Raw genomic sequence first — 16,192 nt, 5'->3', positions numbered from 1 at the left:
TGTCTCAGCACTCATTGACCCCGCTGTGTGACTTTACGTGGTCTGCCACTTCGTGGCTGAGTTGTTGTTGTTCTTAAACGCCTCTACTTTTCAATAATACCACTTACAGTTGACTGTGGAATATCTAGCAGGGAAGAAATTTCACGAACTGAGTTATTGCAATGGTGTCATCCTATGACAGTACCATGCTTGAATTCACTGAGCTCTTCAGAATGACCCATTCTTTCACAAATGTTTATGTCTAGCTGCTTGATTTTATACACCTGTGGCAGTGGGTCTAGATGAAACACCTGAATTCAATGATTAAGAGGTGTGTCCCAATACTTTTGCTCATATAGTGTATCTGTGAGTGGCAAACGTATGTGAACCTGTGCTTTTAGTATCTGGTGTGACCCCCCCTTGTGCAGTAATAACTGCAACTAAATGTTTCTGGTAACTGTTGATCAGTCCTGTACATCGGCTTCGATGAATTTTAGCCCATTCCTCCATACAGAACAGCTTCAACTTTGGAATGTTGGTGGGTTTCTTCACATGAACTGCTCACTTCAGGTCCTTCCACAACATTACAATTGGATTAGGGTCAGGACTTTGACTTGGCCATTCCAAAACATTAACTTTATTCTTCTTTAACAATTTTTGGTTGAATGACTTGTGTGCTTGGGGTTGTTGTCTTGCTGCATTACCCACATTCTCTTGAGATTCAGTTCACAGACAGATGTCCTCACATTTTCCTTAAGAATTCGATGGTATAATTCAATTCATTGTTCCATCAATGATGGCAAGCCGTCCTGGTCCAGATGCAGCAAAACAGGCCCAAACCATGATACTACCACCACCATGTTTCACAGATAGAATAAGGTTCTTATGCTGGAATGCAGTGTTTTGCTTTGTCCAAACATACCGCTTCTCATTTAAACCAAAAAGTTCTGTTTTGGACTCATCCATCCACAAAATTTTTTATCCAATAGCCTTCTGACTTGTCCACGTGATCTTTAGCAAACTGCAGATGGGCAGCATGTTCTTTTTGGAGAGCAGTGGCTTTCTCCTTGCAACCCGGCCATGCACACCATTGTTGTTCAGTGTTCTACTGATGGTGGACTCATGAACATTAACATTAGCCAATGTGAGAGAGGCCTTTAGTTGCTTAGAAGTTACCCAGGGTTCCTTTGTGACCTGGCCGACTATTACACACCTTGCTCTTGGAATGATCTTTGATGGTCAGCCACTCCTGGGGAGGGTAACAATGGTCTTGAATTTCCTCCATTTGTACACAATCTGTCTGACTGAGGATTGGTGGAGTCCAAACTCTTTAGAGATGGATTTGTAACCCTTTCCAGCCTGATGAGCGTCAATAACGCTTTTTCTGAGGTTCTTAAAAATCTCCTTTGTTCGTGCCATGATACACTTCCACAAACAGTTGTGAAGATCAGACTTTGATAGATCCCTGTTCTTTAAATAAAACAGGGTACCCACTCACACCTGATTGTCATCCCATTGATTGAAGACACCTGACTCTAATTTCCGGAGCAGGGGTGCGATGACGATCCGCCACGCACTGGTAACGGCCGGAGGCCCTGAGCAGTGCAGCACGGGCTCGCCGCCAGGTCCGACGGCACCGACGGACATGGGCCTGGACAGACTGAACCGGAATGTCTACCTCTTGAGAAGGAAAAAGGGGGGGGGCTGATAGCCGTAAAGGCATTGAAAAGGGGACAACCCAGTAGCAGACGATGGCAAGGTGTTATGGGCATATTCTACCCAGGGAAGTTGTGAGGACCAAGAGGATGGGTTGGCAGACACCAGACAGCGGAGGACAATCTCCAATGCCTGGTTGGCCCTCTCGGCCTGGCCGTTGGTCTGAGGATGGAACCCCGATGACAGGCTGACGGTGGCACCGATGGCAGAGCAGAAAGCCTTCCAGACAGCAGAAGTGAACTGGGGGCCACGGTCAGACACTATATCACGGGGAAGACCGTGGACCCGGAAAACCTCCCTGACCAGCAGATCCGCAGTCTCTCAGGCCGAAGGCAGTTTAGACAAGGGGAAAAAGTGAGCAAATTTACTGAAGCGATCAACAACAGTCAGTACAACGGTGTTACCGTCGGAGGCGGGCAGACCAGAGACGAAATCCAAGGACAGATGCGACCAGGGACGGTGTGGAACAGGCAGGGGGCGCAGCAGACCGGCACTGGCCTGAGTGGAGGGCTTATTCTGGGCACAAACAGGACAGGCAGAAACAAAAGACCCAGTATCCTCCGTCATGGAAGGCCACCAGAACCGCCTGCGGAGGAAGGCTAGGGTACGGGTTACTGCAGGATGGCAGGTAAGTTTGGAAGAGTGAGCCCCCTGCAACACGCTAGATCTAACAGCGTCTGGAACAAACAAGCGCCCGGGGGGACCGTTACCTGGGTCAGGCTGAGTCTGTTGTGCTGCCATGACCTCCCTTTCAATGTTCCAGGTGACAGCCGCAGCCGCAACCACACAGGTAGAGGGAACGATGGTGTCCGGTTGGAGCTTGGGCTCAGACTCCTCCCCATGCACACGAGACAGAGCATCGGGCTTGGCATTCCTGGAGCCAGGTCTGTACGTCAAAGAAAAATTAAAACGACCAAAAAAGAGCGCCCACCTGGCTTGGCGCGCGGTGAGTCGCTTTGCTGACTGGATGTATTCCAGGTTCTTATGGTCAGTCCACACTATAAAAGGAAGCTCAGACCCCTCCAGAAAATGTCGCCATTCCTCCAGTGCCAATTTCACCGCCAGGAGCTCACGATTCCCCACATCATAGTTCCTTTCAGCTGGGGAGAGACAGCGAGACAGGAAGGCACAGGGGTGTGTCTTGCCATCCTCACTGGAGCGCTGAGAAAGGACCGCCCCCACCCCAATCTCAGAGGCGTCCACTTCTACAACGAACTGCTTGGTTGGGTCTGGGTGGATGAGGATAGGAGCTGTGGTGAAGCGGTGCTTGAGGGCTTGGAAAGCTGCCTCTGCTACAGGGGTCCACAGGAACGGTCTGGAGGTGGAGGTAAGAGCGGTTAGTGGGGCCGCAATGCGGCTGTAGTTGCGGATGAACCGTCTGTAGAAGTTGGCAAACCCGAGGAACCTCTGAAGCTGCTTACGGCTGGTCGGGCTTGGCCACTCAAGAACCGCTCTGACCTTGGCGGGGTCCATTCTCACCTGCTCATCGGCCACGATGTAGCCCAGGAAGGTGACTGAAGGGGCATGGAATTTGCACTTCTCTGCTTTTATGAAAAGGCGGTTCTCCAGAAGCCGTTGAAGGACTTGGCGGACGTGCGAATAAGACCAGCAGCCAAGGAGTCCTTGATGTACCTCTCCATGGACTCCCGCTCAGGCTTGGGGAGGCTATATAGGCGGCTGCTGGGGAGGGGAGCGCCCGGCAGCAGGTCAATAGCGCAATCATAGGGGCGATGAGGAGGCAGGGAGAGAGCTTGCTGCTTGTTGAACACGGCTTGGAGGTCATGGTACTCTGGAGGCACCAGTGACAGGTCAGAGGTCTCAGAGCTTGACACCTGACAGGGGACAGACTGAGGCAGAGCAGACTGGAGGCATATGGCATGACAGACGGGACTCCAACTTGAAATTCTGGCCGATGACCAATCAATATGGGGACTATGCTTAACCAGCCAGGGATGACCAAGTATAATGGGAACAAAGGGAGAATTGATAACGAAAAAACTTAACTCCTCTTGATGGTTTCCCCGACAACAGGAGGTGCACAGGCACGGTCTTAGAGGTTATCCGGGCCAGGAGACGTACATCCAGGGCATTAGCTTCAAGAGGCTGGTCCAGACTCACAGTGGCAAGACCTAGCTGCTTCACAACACTTGCATCCAAAAAGCTTTCATCAGCTCCAGATTCAATTAAAGCCAAAAGTTTAGTGGACTGACCTTTAAAACTGATGGTAGCTTGCAACTGGGTACGTGGACGAGGAGACAGAGGGCAGACAGTTGGGCTCACGAGGATCCTCCCCCTCCCTCGTAAGCCTGCTAGTTTGACGGAACGGTGAGGGCAGGAGGCGAGAAAGTGACCAGGCTGACCACAATACAAGCAGCTGTTCTCGGTGATGCGGCGTTGACGCTCCTCCGGATTGAGCCGGAAGCGGCCGAGTTGCATCGGCTCAGAAGCTGGGGAAGAGTCACGCCTCGGGCTTTCTCGGAGGATGGCAACCTCAGTCGAGCGAGCTCGGCCCCCAGAGTTTGGAGGTGTGGCCCGTGGTAAGTTGTTGTGACCAGGAAAGCGGCGCGTCCTCTCTCGCCTCCGCTCCTGGAGACGGTTTGCCACACGAATGGCCAGGGTAACCAATTCCTCCAACCCTCCAGGCTCGGGGTAGGAAACCAATTCGTCATTTATGGATTCGCTTAGCCCGTTGGAAAAGCTAGCCTGGAGGGACTCGTTGTTCCATCTGCTCTCCGCTGATAGTGTACGGAACTCAACTGAGTAGTCAGCGATGCTGCAGGAACCCTGGCGGAGAGAGATCGGTCTTTTTGACGCATCCTTTCCCCGCACGGGATGATCAAAAACCTGGCGAACAGCAGTGGTGAACTCAGCGTAGGATGAGGAAGTGGAGGCCCGCATCTCCCACACCGCTGTAGCCCAATCCAGGGCGCTTCCCCGGAGAAGACCCATGATGTAAGTGACCTTGGCTCCATCCGTGGAATATGACTGGGGCTGCTGGTTAAACACAATCTCACACTGCATCAAAAAAGGGCGACAAAGTCCAAAATCTCCATCATACTTATCAGGCAGGGCAACCCATGGTTCCTTAGCCGAAGTTGATGGCGCTGGGGGTGGCGGAGCTGGAGGGGCGGATCCCGAGCTAGCGGAGGCACTAAGTTGTGTCTGGATTCCGGAGATCTTTGAGCTGAGCCCACGGAGGGCGTCAGCCATCCCCTGTAGCACCTGGCTGTGCTGGCCGAGGACCGATTCCTGGTTGGCTACAGCCTGGCAGACCGTGGCCAGGTCTGTGGTGGAATGGTCTGCTGGGTCCATAGTGGCTGGAACGTATCAGGAAAGAACCCAAAAGCAGACGGGACAACCAGGTAAGGGAAGAATCCAGTCTTTATTGAAGTGACTGATCTCGGGGGTAGAGCAGGAGGTGGCTCTGTGGCAGGTAGGCAGGCAGGCAGAAGTCCATGAATGGCGACGTTCCAGCGAAGACTGGTCCATAGTGGAGGCCTTTTAAGGGTGAGGGCGATTGCCGGGGTGAAGGGGGGGTCAGCAGGTGTCAGCTGGTGTAGCAGGTGTCAGCTGGTGTAGCAGGTGTCAAGGGCAATCGCTTTGATGTCAAGGGCGAGAGGCTGTGACACCATTACCATTCCATTTTTTACCACCATTTGACCGGACTTGTCCAGTCCGAATGACATCCCGATGTCGTCACTGTAGATCTTGGTGAGGTGGATCAGCGAGTCAATGTCTCGCTCATTCCTGGCATACAGCTTGATGTCACCCATGTATAGGAGGTGGCTGATGGTAACTCCACTTCTGAACCTGTATCCAAATCCACTCTTTGTGGATTTGGATACAGGAGTTCGTGGAGGTTCAGGCCTATGCAGAACAGCAGTGGAGATAGTGCATCACCTTAACGTATGCCACATTTAATGGCTACCTGTGTGATTGTCTTTGTTTTGGCCTCTAAGTGTTGTTTTCCACTGCCGCACTGAGTTCTTGATGAAGGCTATTAGTGCCATGTTGGCTTTGTGCAGTGTGGAACACTCCAGTAACCATGTGTGGGGCATTGAATCGTAGGCTTTCTTGTAGTCAATTCAGGCTGTGCTCAGGTTGGTCTGTCTGGTCTCAGAGTCTTAGGTGACTGCTCTATCAACCAGTAGCTGATGCTTGTCCCTCTGGAGTTTCGCTCATATATTGACTCGTGCCCCTTCAGCTTAGCTGCTATGTTGCCTGATAGGATCTTCCATGTTGTGGAGAGGCAGGTTATCGGATGGTAGTTTCAAGGTGTTGTACCATTGCGGGGATCCTTCATGATCAGTATTGTTCTCCCCTGTGTTAGCCATCAGGGAGAGACCTTGGTGTTAACAGCTGGTTCATCTGTCACCAGGCATTCATGGAGTGCCGTTAGTTTCTTCAGCCAGTAGGCGTAAATAATGTCAGGGCCTGGTGCAGTCTAACTCTTCATGTTTGAGACTCATCATTGGATGTCGGCCACAGTGATGATAACTGATTCTTGTTCTGGGATATTGCTGTGGTCTGCTCCCTCTGTCTCTCTCACGTATATAATCTGTTAATATAGATTATAATGGCAAAAAGAACACCAAAGAACATTGAAACATCTCTTTCTAGGTGAGGAGAAATTTAAAATGAACACAATTTTGTTGAACTTAACCTCACTTTCAATTGTTACAGAGTGGACAAACCTTTCAGTAAACACTGGCAGAAATCAAGTCTGAACTACGATTAGGTAAACATAGCTCTGCCAGAGAAAAAAATGGGGGAAAACTGGGGAAAACGAATCTCATGATATGCTAGAGCCTTTTAGGTGGTTTGTTTGGGAGCATAAAAGCATTAATAGATTTGGATGTTGGCAGAGTAGATATAAACTAGGCTTGAGATTGCCTCTGTGGCCTGTTGAGCCGTTTACGTCTCTTACCTTACACAGTAGGACTTTGGCTTAGAATTTTAGCACATTTTTGTTGGCTCGGAATTATGTAACTTTTTAAAAACCTTTTCCATTGTTTGCATATTCAATTCAGGTATTCCTGGAAATGGCAAATCTGTTTTTAAACAGTGATCTGGCCAAGAAAGCAGCAACATGACAAACATAAGAATAGAAGACAAACCAATATTTAGCCATATACTAAGGGTGCAAAAAAATTGAAGATTAAACAGTATAAACTAGCAGATAGAGAACACAAACACTGCCGGCACAAAAAAAAGCAAAAAAACAAAACAAAACACTATCAAGAAGTCAGGGCTTTCTGTTGTTGTTGTTGTTGTTGTTGTTGTTGTTGTTGTTGGTGTTGGTGGTGGTCTTCTTCTTCCTCCTCCTCCTTCGGTTTATTCCCTGTTTCTCAGGGGTCACCACAACGGATTTTACAGTTTCCATCGGTACCCTGTGAGGGCACAGCACCAATGGAAGCCATTGTTAACCCGGGCCTTGACCAATCCAGTATGGTCTTGTCAATCCGTGTACTAATTAGGCAAAATTTTACATTTGATGCCCTCTGATTTAGTTTTGTTTATTCTGTTTTAGTTAACTCTGTTTTAGCTTTCTTTACTGTGTTTTAGTTTTGTTTACTGTTTTCGTTTAGTTTACTCTGATTTAGTTTTGTTTAGTCTGTTTTAGTTTTGTTTACTCTGATTTAGTTTTGTTTAGTCTGTTTTAGTTTTGTTTACTCAGTTTTAGCTTGTTTACTCTGTTTTAATTTACTATTTTTTTTTAGTTTTGTTTACTCTTTTAATTTAGTTTACTCTGATTTAGTTTTTTTTTACTCTGATTTAGTTTTGTTACATCTGTTTTAATTTTGTTAATTTTGTTTTAGTTTAGTATAGTTTAGTTTGTTTAGTTAGTTACAATTGATTGCTACAGTGAGTTACAGGGCTTTCTGTTCTTAATCATTTTAAATTCTTTTAGTCATTGAAAAACATTCTTAAGTGAATTTAAAGATCATGTCTATGTTCAGCTCAGCCTTAGGGCACAGGTAGTTAATCATTACGTCTTCCAAATAGGCTTTAATTCTTGTAAGGCACAAGATTTTATAGGTATTAGAGAAAGTCAGTGGTAAAGTCCAGTCTATGTATACATGTATTTTTATATACACATCTTATATTAAAGCCACACTTTACAAATTACTGTTTTCCTCCCCCTGAACAAACCATATAATCAAAATGAAACCCTGTCCACAATATTTAAAGATTAACAATAAAAATAATAATAATGCCATAGAATCGTACATTAACACCATTGATCTGAGAAGTAGAATGTGTCTCCCTGCCTCTTCCTCTTGTTTTGCAGATGTGAACTGACAGCTATGTACGATGTGAAATGTTACACAAGTTGAGGCTAGGTGAAAGGTGGTGCTACTTTGCAAAAATTATCTGTCCTAACAACTCAATTATTCTTGAACTGAGTCTGAGAATCATACTTTATTTAAACAAGGAAAAATCTGCCAGTGAGATGAGATAATTTCAGTCGTTTCAAAGGGAATTCATTTGTTTCGAGACATCTTGAATCACGTCATTTTCTTTCCGAGGAAACTATTTCACCCCATTGGCAGATTTGTTTTGAGCTAGATTTTAGGGCTGAATAAAAAGATTGTGTGGCTTGATGAATCAAGATGTTTTGCGGTATAGTTTTTCGGCTTCCCCTACTTACTTTGAGAGTCCCCCAACAGCAACACTGATGTCAGATTGCAAGCATTAGGCTTAGTTACTCAATTTTATTGGCTATGTCAGACTGAAGCATCTTTGTAGGAACTTTACTTGCTGTGCCTTTTCAAACATGTTGACAAGTCAAATTTAACCATCTCCCCGAAAATGTTTGCAGCAGCTATTGTTATGTGACATTTTGAACCGTAGGGTGGAGACAGCAATCTATCTGTAATTCTGTTGGGTGTGAATGATGAAATCATGGTCAACATAGAATATTTACCTACAAATACCCCCTTTCTTCATACGTGCAAGAACGTAGTCCTTAATATGTGCAGAAACTGACAGCACGGTTTACCGGCAGGTTTCGCCTCAAAGACAAACAACAAGCAGCAACAATAACAAATCAAAACCATGTTTTCATTCATTCATTCATCCTTTATCCAAACCGCTTATCCCTACTCAGGGTTGTGGGGATGCTGGAGCCTATCCCAGCACTCATTGGGCGGCAGGCGGGGAGACACCATCAGAGGGTATATATATACACACACACACACCTTGGGACAATTTAGTATGGCCGATTCACCTGACCTACATGTCTTTGGACTGTGGGAGGAAACCGGAGCACCCGGAGGAAACCCACACAGACACGGGGAGAACATGCAAACTCCACACAGAGGACGACCCTTGATGACCCCCAAGTTTGGACAACCCCCAAGGTTGGACGACCCCAGGGCTCAAACCCAGGACCTTCTTGCTGTGAGGTGACTGTGCCACTGTGTTGCATTTTATTGCGTGAAAATAAAAATATTTTCAATTTTGTATTAATGCTTCCAAAATTTGCCAAGTTATGCTACTATGCTACAAGTAGCAGCCTACTACTACTACTATGCTACAAATTATGCCTCTATGCGACAGCATGCTCAAAGGACAAAAGAGCATGACCTAGGTATCAGTCACCACCACATGCACAGATGAAGTGAGCGGTTAGATTCATTCATTTCCAAAAAGCCCCAACAGGACAGGGAAGAATCACAATAAAGCTGTCAGGTGATGGTATATGATATGAAATATGAACATATGGTGTGGCAACTACTGTGTGGGATGTGGCTGACACCCCTGAAATCCTTTTAAGAACTGCCACAAAATCATCGAGGATAACTGAGGATGGATAATTGTTCCTAATTTAATTGCGTCCGTCATAGTCAAAAGTTAACCCTTTAGGGTGCTATGGTCAGAATCACTGTATGGATGTTGCGAAGCATTATACTTAAAACTGTTGAAGGCAAAAGTGGAGAACTGAAGCCTTATGAATAGATTGCAGCGATACCCATGCCTTTCCCCATACTTTATGAGAGGGAACCCAACAGGCAAGAATTTTAGTCATATTGGTCAATGTGGCGTGATCCACATATACTTCTGACAGATGATGAAGTGACGTTGACTTGCATATAATTAGCCACACTGACCTGAATAACAACAACAGCAAAATGATGACTGATAGTGTATCATGCAGCACACTGGTAAGCTATCATCAGTCCATCATTTGGACAGCATCAGAGGCAGGTGTACCCTACGGCAGGCATGATAACACGCTGCCAACCCCAGTGAACTCTCAGGCACCTGCTGGGACAATCCAGGGAGAGGCCAGCTTGGTGCTCCAGTGCTTTGGTCTGGTCTGTGTGGGCTCAGGTTTGTAGGGCCCCGCACGGCAGGGCGCCTCTTCTTCCACTGCCTGCCTGTACGCAGACACACTGGATGATAACCAGACACGGCGCCCTTTTCCCTCGTCCAAGCCTGCTGCTGCCTTGCCTCCCTCAGTCCTCTCTACCCTCTCACCCCCCCCCCAACATAGCTGGCTCGCTTGCAGCAAGATAACACAAATATTGCTTTCACCTTATCCAGCTAAACCATATCAGTGATCGTTTAGTGGAATGGTGTGCTTTCATAGTATTCTCTGGTTTGGCTGTGCTGACTCCCAACCAACCTCATTTGTGCCGCACAGAACACATAATTCCTCATTAATGTTATTTCACAACAGGAAGCTAGGATAAACGCAATATTTCAATACATACACACACACACACATATAAGTGCGTCTAGTACATTATAACAGTTTATGAGTATTTATTTGTAAAATGGTAATTATATCCTATTTTACCTGAAACAATAATGATTTATTGCTTGGTATTTCAATACTTGTTTGGAAGGAATTAGTCACACAACATAGCTTAATTACCACCTCAATGAACGTTTCAATCTGCATTTCTTTATTTGGAATTACATTTGAAATTCATGGGTAATTTTGTGGTCAATCCATCAAATATATAGGCTCCAGCAGGAACTGAATCTCCAGGACAGACGAGATAAGGCTAGTGAATCACAGGTGCTGAGCTCACCGCCAACATACACACGCGCACACGCACACGTGCACTCAAAACACAGACACACACACACACCCCTTTTATAGCGGGAGTAGCCTCTTTTTTTCTATAGCCTCCACGTGAATGGCACTTTGGTATGACCGGGTTTCTTTTTATTATTTTGTTTTAAATTACGCAATAAAATGTTTTTTCCCCCCTCCCCTGACAGGAATCATAATGAAATATTTCAAATTCACACGAGTCTACCTTTTAATCTTTCAAGCATTTTATACAAATCTACCTACATTCATATTCGTCAATAGACTCGGTCCACGTGACGTTAATTGATTGGAACGCGCGAGCAAAACTCCAAAAGTGAAAGCTGGCCCCACGTCTTTCATACCAAGACACGTGTGTGTGTGTGTGTGTGTGTGTGTGTGTGTGTGTGTGTGTGTGTGTGTGTGTGTGTGTGTGTGTGTGTGTGTGTGAAACGAACAAGGGGCATAAAAAAAGAAAGGGAACTAGCTAGGCAGCCTATCTAGATATGGCATACCTTACTCATTCTCTCATATAGTCGAATTATATTTGGGCTGCGATGTGGTTACAGCACAAAGGATAATTGTCTTGGTATTTTCACCTTCACTTCTTTGTCTTCCACTGGCTGACACGGGCCTGCCTCTTTCTGCTCTGTTTCTGGGAGAATAGGGTATAGAAGATGGACTTTGAAAATTTGCACGAATTTATTTTGCTTCCCCTTTGGCTACCGGGAGAGGAGAGAGAGACTAAAAACAGACAAATCCCCACCGCCAGTGAGGAGCTCAGATTAGTCCCACAGGACTTTACACCTGTCAAGCTAAAGAGGTACAATGCAATAACAGCTCCTTTTATAAATAAAAATAGACCCCCGAAAATAAGTCAGTATAAAATAAAATAGATCTGATAGGTCTACGTATTCAAAGAAAATAGGTATAAAAAATACCACACCTAATTCCCCCCCCCTCAAAAGACCACTAGGATAGGCCTCGACAATTTACTAAGCAAAAATAATATGTAAGAGTAGGTTGTGGGGCCCTAATTGTGACGGAAGGTTTTTCAAGGCGGACTCTAATTCAAGTTTATTTAAAGCCGGTTTACGAGGCATGGTTAACTTTTGGCCCCGATGTGATGAGCGGTTGAGAAATGCTACATTGGAAACCGGTTGAAAATAGCCCCAAGGAAGTGCCCTCTTTTCATTTTCACCGGGGAGACCGCCCATATGCGTTTAATCCGCATTTGCAAACAACTCCTATCTTCCTCCTATTTCGCCATTCCAGCGCAAAAGCAAACAGGGGCGCTTCACTCACTGTCCTGCTCTCAAACGGCTTTTTTCCTCTGCAGTCGTCCGCCGGCTTCCTCCATCCAGCCTCCTTTTTTCCCTCCCCTCTCTCCCCCCTATTTATGAAAACGTCACTTCAAGTCCCTCCCTGTTTGAATCTCATTAGTTTCTTGTGTGTTTCTCCCTGTCAATAATCCTGAATCCAGACTCTCTCTATTTCCATCCCTCTCTATCTGTCAATCAGCGCCGCCTTTGAACTGAAAACCACTCCGACCAACTTCAACTCACTCAATCCGAGCGGCTCAGCTCCATCTCCGGCTTCTTTTCCTGCCAAGATTCCCTTCTTTTTTAGTTTGTACTAACCGCCAGTGTTTGGGAAACGCCAGTACAGATCCTAAACTTGTACTCGGATTTCTAGATCAGCGAGATCAAGGGTTTAAAACTTTTGTGTTTTGCCCCCCAAGATTGCTCGGGAAAATGCCGCAGCTCAACGGCGGTGGAGGGGACGATCTGGGTGCGAACGATGAAATGATTTCCTTCAAAGACGAAGGAGAGCAGGAGGAGAAAATTTCGGAGAACTCCTCGGCAGAAAGGGATTTAGCAGATGTCAAATCTTCTCTCGTAAACGAGTCGGAAACGAATCAAAACAGCTCGTCGGATTCAGAGGTGAGTGGCGAATTTGTCTACGTTTGATTGTCCACTTTGTTTGGGCCTGTTAGTTTTTTAGGGTAGGCTAAAGCGTTTCGCCCTTTGCGCTAACGTGGAAATTAGCACGACAGTTGTGCAACTTTAAAGTTGTTCCCCTCGCCATTGTGGTGCTTTTAATGCAAATCCCTCTGTTTCGTTGCATTTCAAGGCGGAAAGACGGCCTCCGCCTAGATCTGAAACTTTCAGAGACAAAACAAGAGAAAGTTTAGAGGAGGGTGAGTTTCTGGTTTTATTGTTTTAGTCTTTGACTCTTTTGGCACCGTGGCATTTTGTACGCGGACCAAATGGGGACTCCCCCCCCCTCACTTTGCATTCTTTCTCAAATGCATTAAAAAAAAAGTTTTGTCAAGGCACTTATAAAAGTTTTCTTCTTTCCCCCCCGCCATGTTAGCTGCGAAAAGGCAAGATGGAGGGCTGTTCAAGAGCCCACCGTACCCGGGCTATCCATTTATAATGATCCCCGATCTTACAAGCCCCTACCTTCCCAATGGATCACTTTCCCCAACAGCACGCACAGTAAGTTGGTTTATTTTACACCTGTATGTGCAAACACACACACGCACACGCACGCACAAGCACACGCACGCACAAGCACACGCACGCATGTATTTATATGAATACATACAATACGCACGCGCGAGCGCACACACACACGACGTAGCCTAATAGTGTCAGACGCTGCATTGCTGGTGAAATCTATGTACAAGTTTCGCAACTTCGTATGAACTGTGCAATGGCATGCATGCCTGCTTTGCAGACGCGTGTGTGTGTGTGTGTGTGTGTGTGTGTGTGTGTGTGTGTGTGTGTGTGTGTGTGTCATGTACAGTGGTTAGCATGCTAGCTGTGTTATTAAGGGCTACTACAGCTGTTTTTTTATTCTGAATAAGTAAATTCGCAATGGGAGATTATGTGTACCATAATTCTTTTCCTATTGATATTCTTTTCCATAATTAAACATATGGAAATAATTGTTATTATTATAATCATTAATATTATAACTAATAATTATTAGTATGATTGGTATAGGATGTGCTCTATGGTATGCCACAAAAGCCTAGCATTAACCCAGTGAATATGCTGCACTTGGCCTATGGTTTCACGCCCGTATCAAAAATGCTCTTTTTCTGTAACACACAAAATGCACCCCTGCTCCAACCAGAGCAGCCTGGCTGGCTCCACATGGTGAGCAGCGTAAAGGGATTCAAAAGCATTGATGCAGGATACAGAAATAAAAATTAATATGCAAATGAGCTAGTCTAAGTAATTTGCATGTGTCAAAATGTATTAAAACATTATTTACATGGTACAGGCATTGAAATTTGACAGCTTTGTTTTTCACACTACGTACGCTGAATTTTATTCCCCCCGCTTTTTTTTTTGATAGACGAATATTTTTCAAAATGTGATTTACAGAATAGGGAGCATCATGCAGCACGAGGCTGTGCACCAACCTGCCTCTCATGAGTTATCATTTACCTTAAAAAAATTGCTACGTACACCCTTATTTATAAATAAATTATTGTTATTTGTTTAGACACACTTAGCCCCTGAAATAATTATGCACAGTTTACTCATTTACTCAGCATCTTGCCAGTCCCTCTGGGGAATGGCGATCCTTAAGCGGCATAATTTTCTTAACCATGGGTGTTTCTTGCCCCCCTCCCGATATGGTATATATATTTTTTTCAATGGTTGCAATTGCAACTCTCTGCTTTAGGACCTGTCATCTCACTTTACAAGGTAACAGCAAAAAGTGGGCATTAGGAAATATGACACCCCCCTCCCCCACCCCAGACTAATGAAACTGATATTTGCTTCCTCAATTTTTGTGCACCCTTCACACATAGAAAATAAGTGCACATGTGACATATGACGCCCTCTTTTGTGTTTGGCACAATTTCTGCTCCCTCTTCATGATTATGTTATTGCATTATTTTCAGGTATATTGATCAAATAAGGTGAAATGATTTTTGCTACTTACGTAATTCTCTTTGACATGTCTGTTTTAACAGTTTAGGGGTTTTGCCATTCCCAGCATATGCACATATGAGAGCATTTTGCCGTTCGTTCCCTCTTACTCAGACAGCCTTGTTAGCGCTACCGGCTGGTATGTGGAATGAGTCACTCGTTATTCTCATCAGTACTTGACATAGAAGCACATTCACACTGACACGCATGATTTTTATGGAGACGCTCACTTTTTTGTCTGGATGAGGTTACTAGTTTTCTGATCAACGGAGTGCCGTGTCCGTTGCAAGATCTCATAACTCACTGAGGTGTGTTCATGCAGCTGCGATAAAAGCATTGCATTCTGTTGCATGGCTGGAGGATGCTGCGGTTGGAGACAATGCTGACTTTCCTCATTTTTAGCCAAGGACATTTTCCATCCCCCCCACACAAGTAATTCAGAAATGTAAGCGAGGATTTCTTCGCGTTAGCCTGCCCTATTGTTTTTGATTTGAACATGATGCGTAGTAGTCCGTGAATTGTTTCATGCCATCCAGTTGCCTCTCAGTGTCGCTATCAACTGTTCAACTTATTGTCGGTGCAGAAAGAGTCATTTTTTTATTTTTATTTTCTCTATTGGCAATTTACAAAGCAGGGAAACCGAGTGCATACACTGTGACGTCCATTGCGCTGCATGTGTTAAAACTCCAGTTGGAGCTTTATTTACAGGTTGATTTGATTTGCAGTGTGGTTGAATGAGGTTGTCTTTTCTTTTTCTTTTTTTGGGATTTGCGGTGGTCTGCCTACTGTACAGCCTTGGCCCTCCTGTCTGTGGCACGCTGTGTGTCCAACAATTAGAGCTTTGAAGTCGGCAGTCGCCGTAATATAAATGTATTAGACTTAAAGCTGGCATCAATAATTCACCTGAACATTGATTAGCTGTCTTGCTCCCTAACATGTTATAACAGATACAGAATATGACTGGTAGTATTGTTGGAATTACCCCCCCCCCCCCGTCTGTCTGTCTGTCTGTCTGTCTGTCTGTCTGTCTGTCTGTCTCTCTCTCTCTCTCTCTTTGGTCAAGAAAGGCTTTGATACTGTCTGGTTTTGCCCTTCGTTCTTCTTCACTCGGCTCCTCTTGGTTTGGGTAAAGGTTTGCTAGCATTTTAGAATTACCATTCCCAACATTTAGGTGTTTTGAGCTTTCTTTCTTTTTTTAAAAATCTCATTTATCAGTTGGTCGACTTAATTATTTTCCCCCAGCCTTTGTCAAATTGTCATATTTATTGCAAAATTCTCATCAGTTACGATTGTATTTTTCTCTCTGTGATGAGGTGGACATGACCCTGATCTATTTGAGCGTTTTTCCCCTTGTTTCCTGAGATTTTGTTATTGCATGACATGGATGGTGGTGTGTGTGTGTGTGTGTGTGGGTCGGGGGGGGGGGTCCTATGTGTGGTGGTACCGTAATTTATTTGACCTCTGGGAGCCATAACCGGTGAGAATTTGTTTTTCCTAC

General features: G+C 45.3%; 1 protein-coding gene across 6 annotated transcripts in view; it reads left to right on the top strand.

Annotated features, from left to right (window-relative positions):
• Positions 1-12,224: 12,224 nt before the first annotated feature.
• Positions 12,225-16,192, top strand: part of tcf7l2 (transcription factor 7 like 2) — a 56,084-nt gene continuing 52,116 nt past the window's right edge. For all 6 annotated transcript variants that reach the window (XM_056297632.1, XM_056297631.1, XM_056297630.1 and 3 more), the window contains exons 1-3: positions 12,225-12,684; positions 12,875-12,941; positions 13,118-13,269. In XM_056297632.1, coding sequence (XP_056153607.1) covers positions 12,496-12,684; positions 12,875-12,941; positions 13,118-13,269 — 408 coding nt within the window. In that variant the 5' untranslated portion in view covers positions 12,225-12,495. The remainder of the gene's footprint in view (positions 12,685-12,874; positions 12,942-13,117; positions 13,270-16,192) is intronic.

Source organism: Lampris incognitus, chromosome 17, assembly GCF_029633865.1.
Source record: "Lampris incognitus isolate fLamInc1 chromosome 17, fLamInc1.hap2, whole genome shotgun sequence".
NCBI lineage: Eukaryota > Metazoa > Chordata > Actinopteri > Lampriformes > Lampridae > Lampris > Lampris incognitus.
Note: the sequence above shows the minus strand (reverse complement) of the source record. Positions and strands in the feature narration are given on the sequence as shown.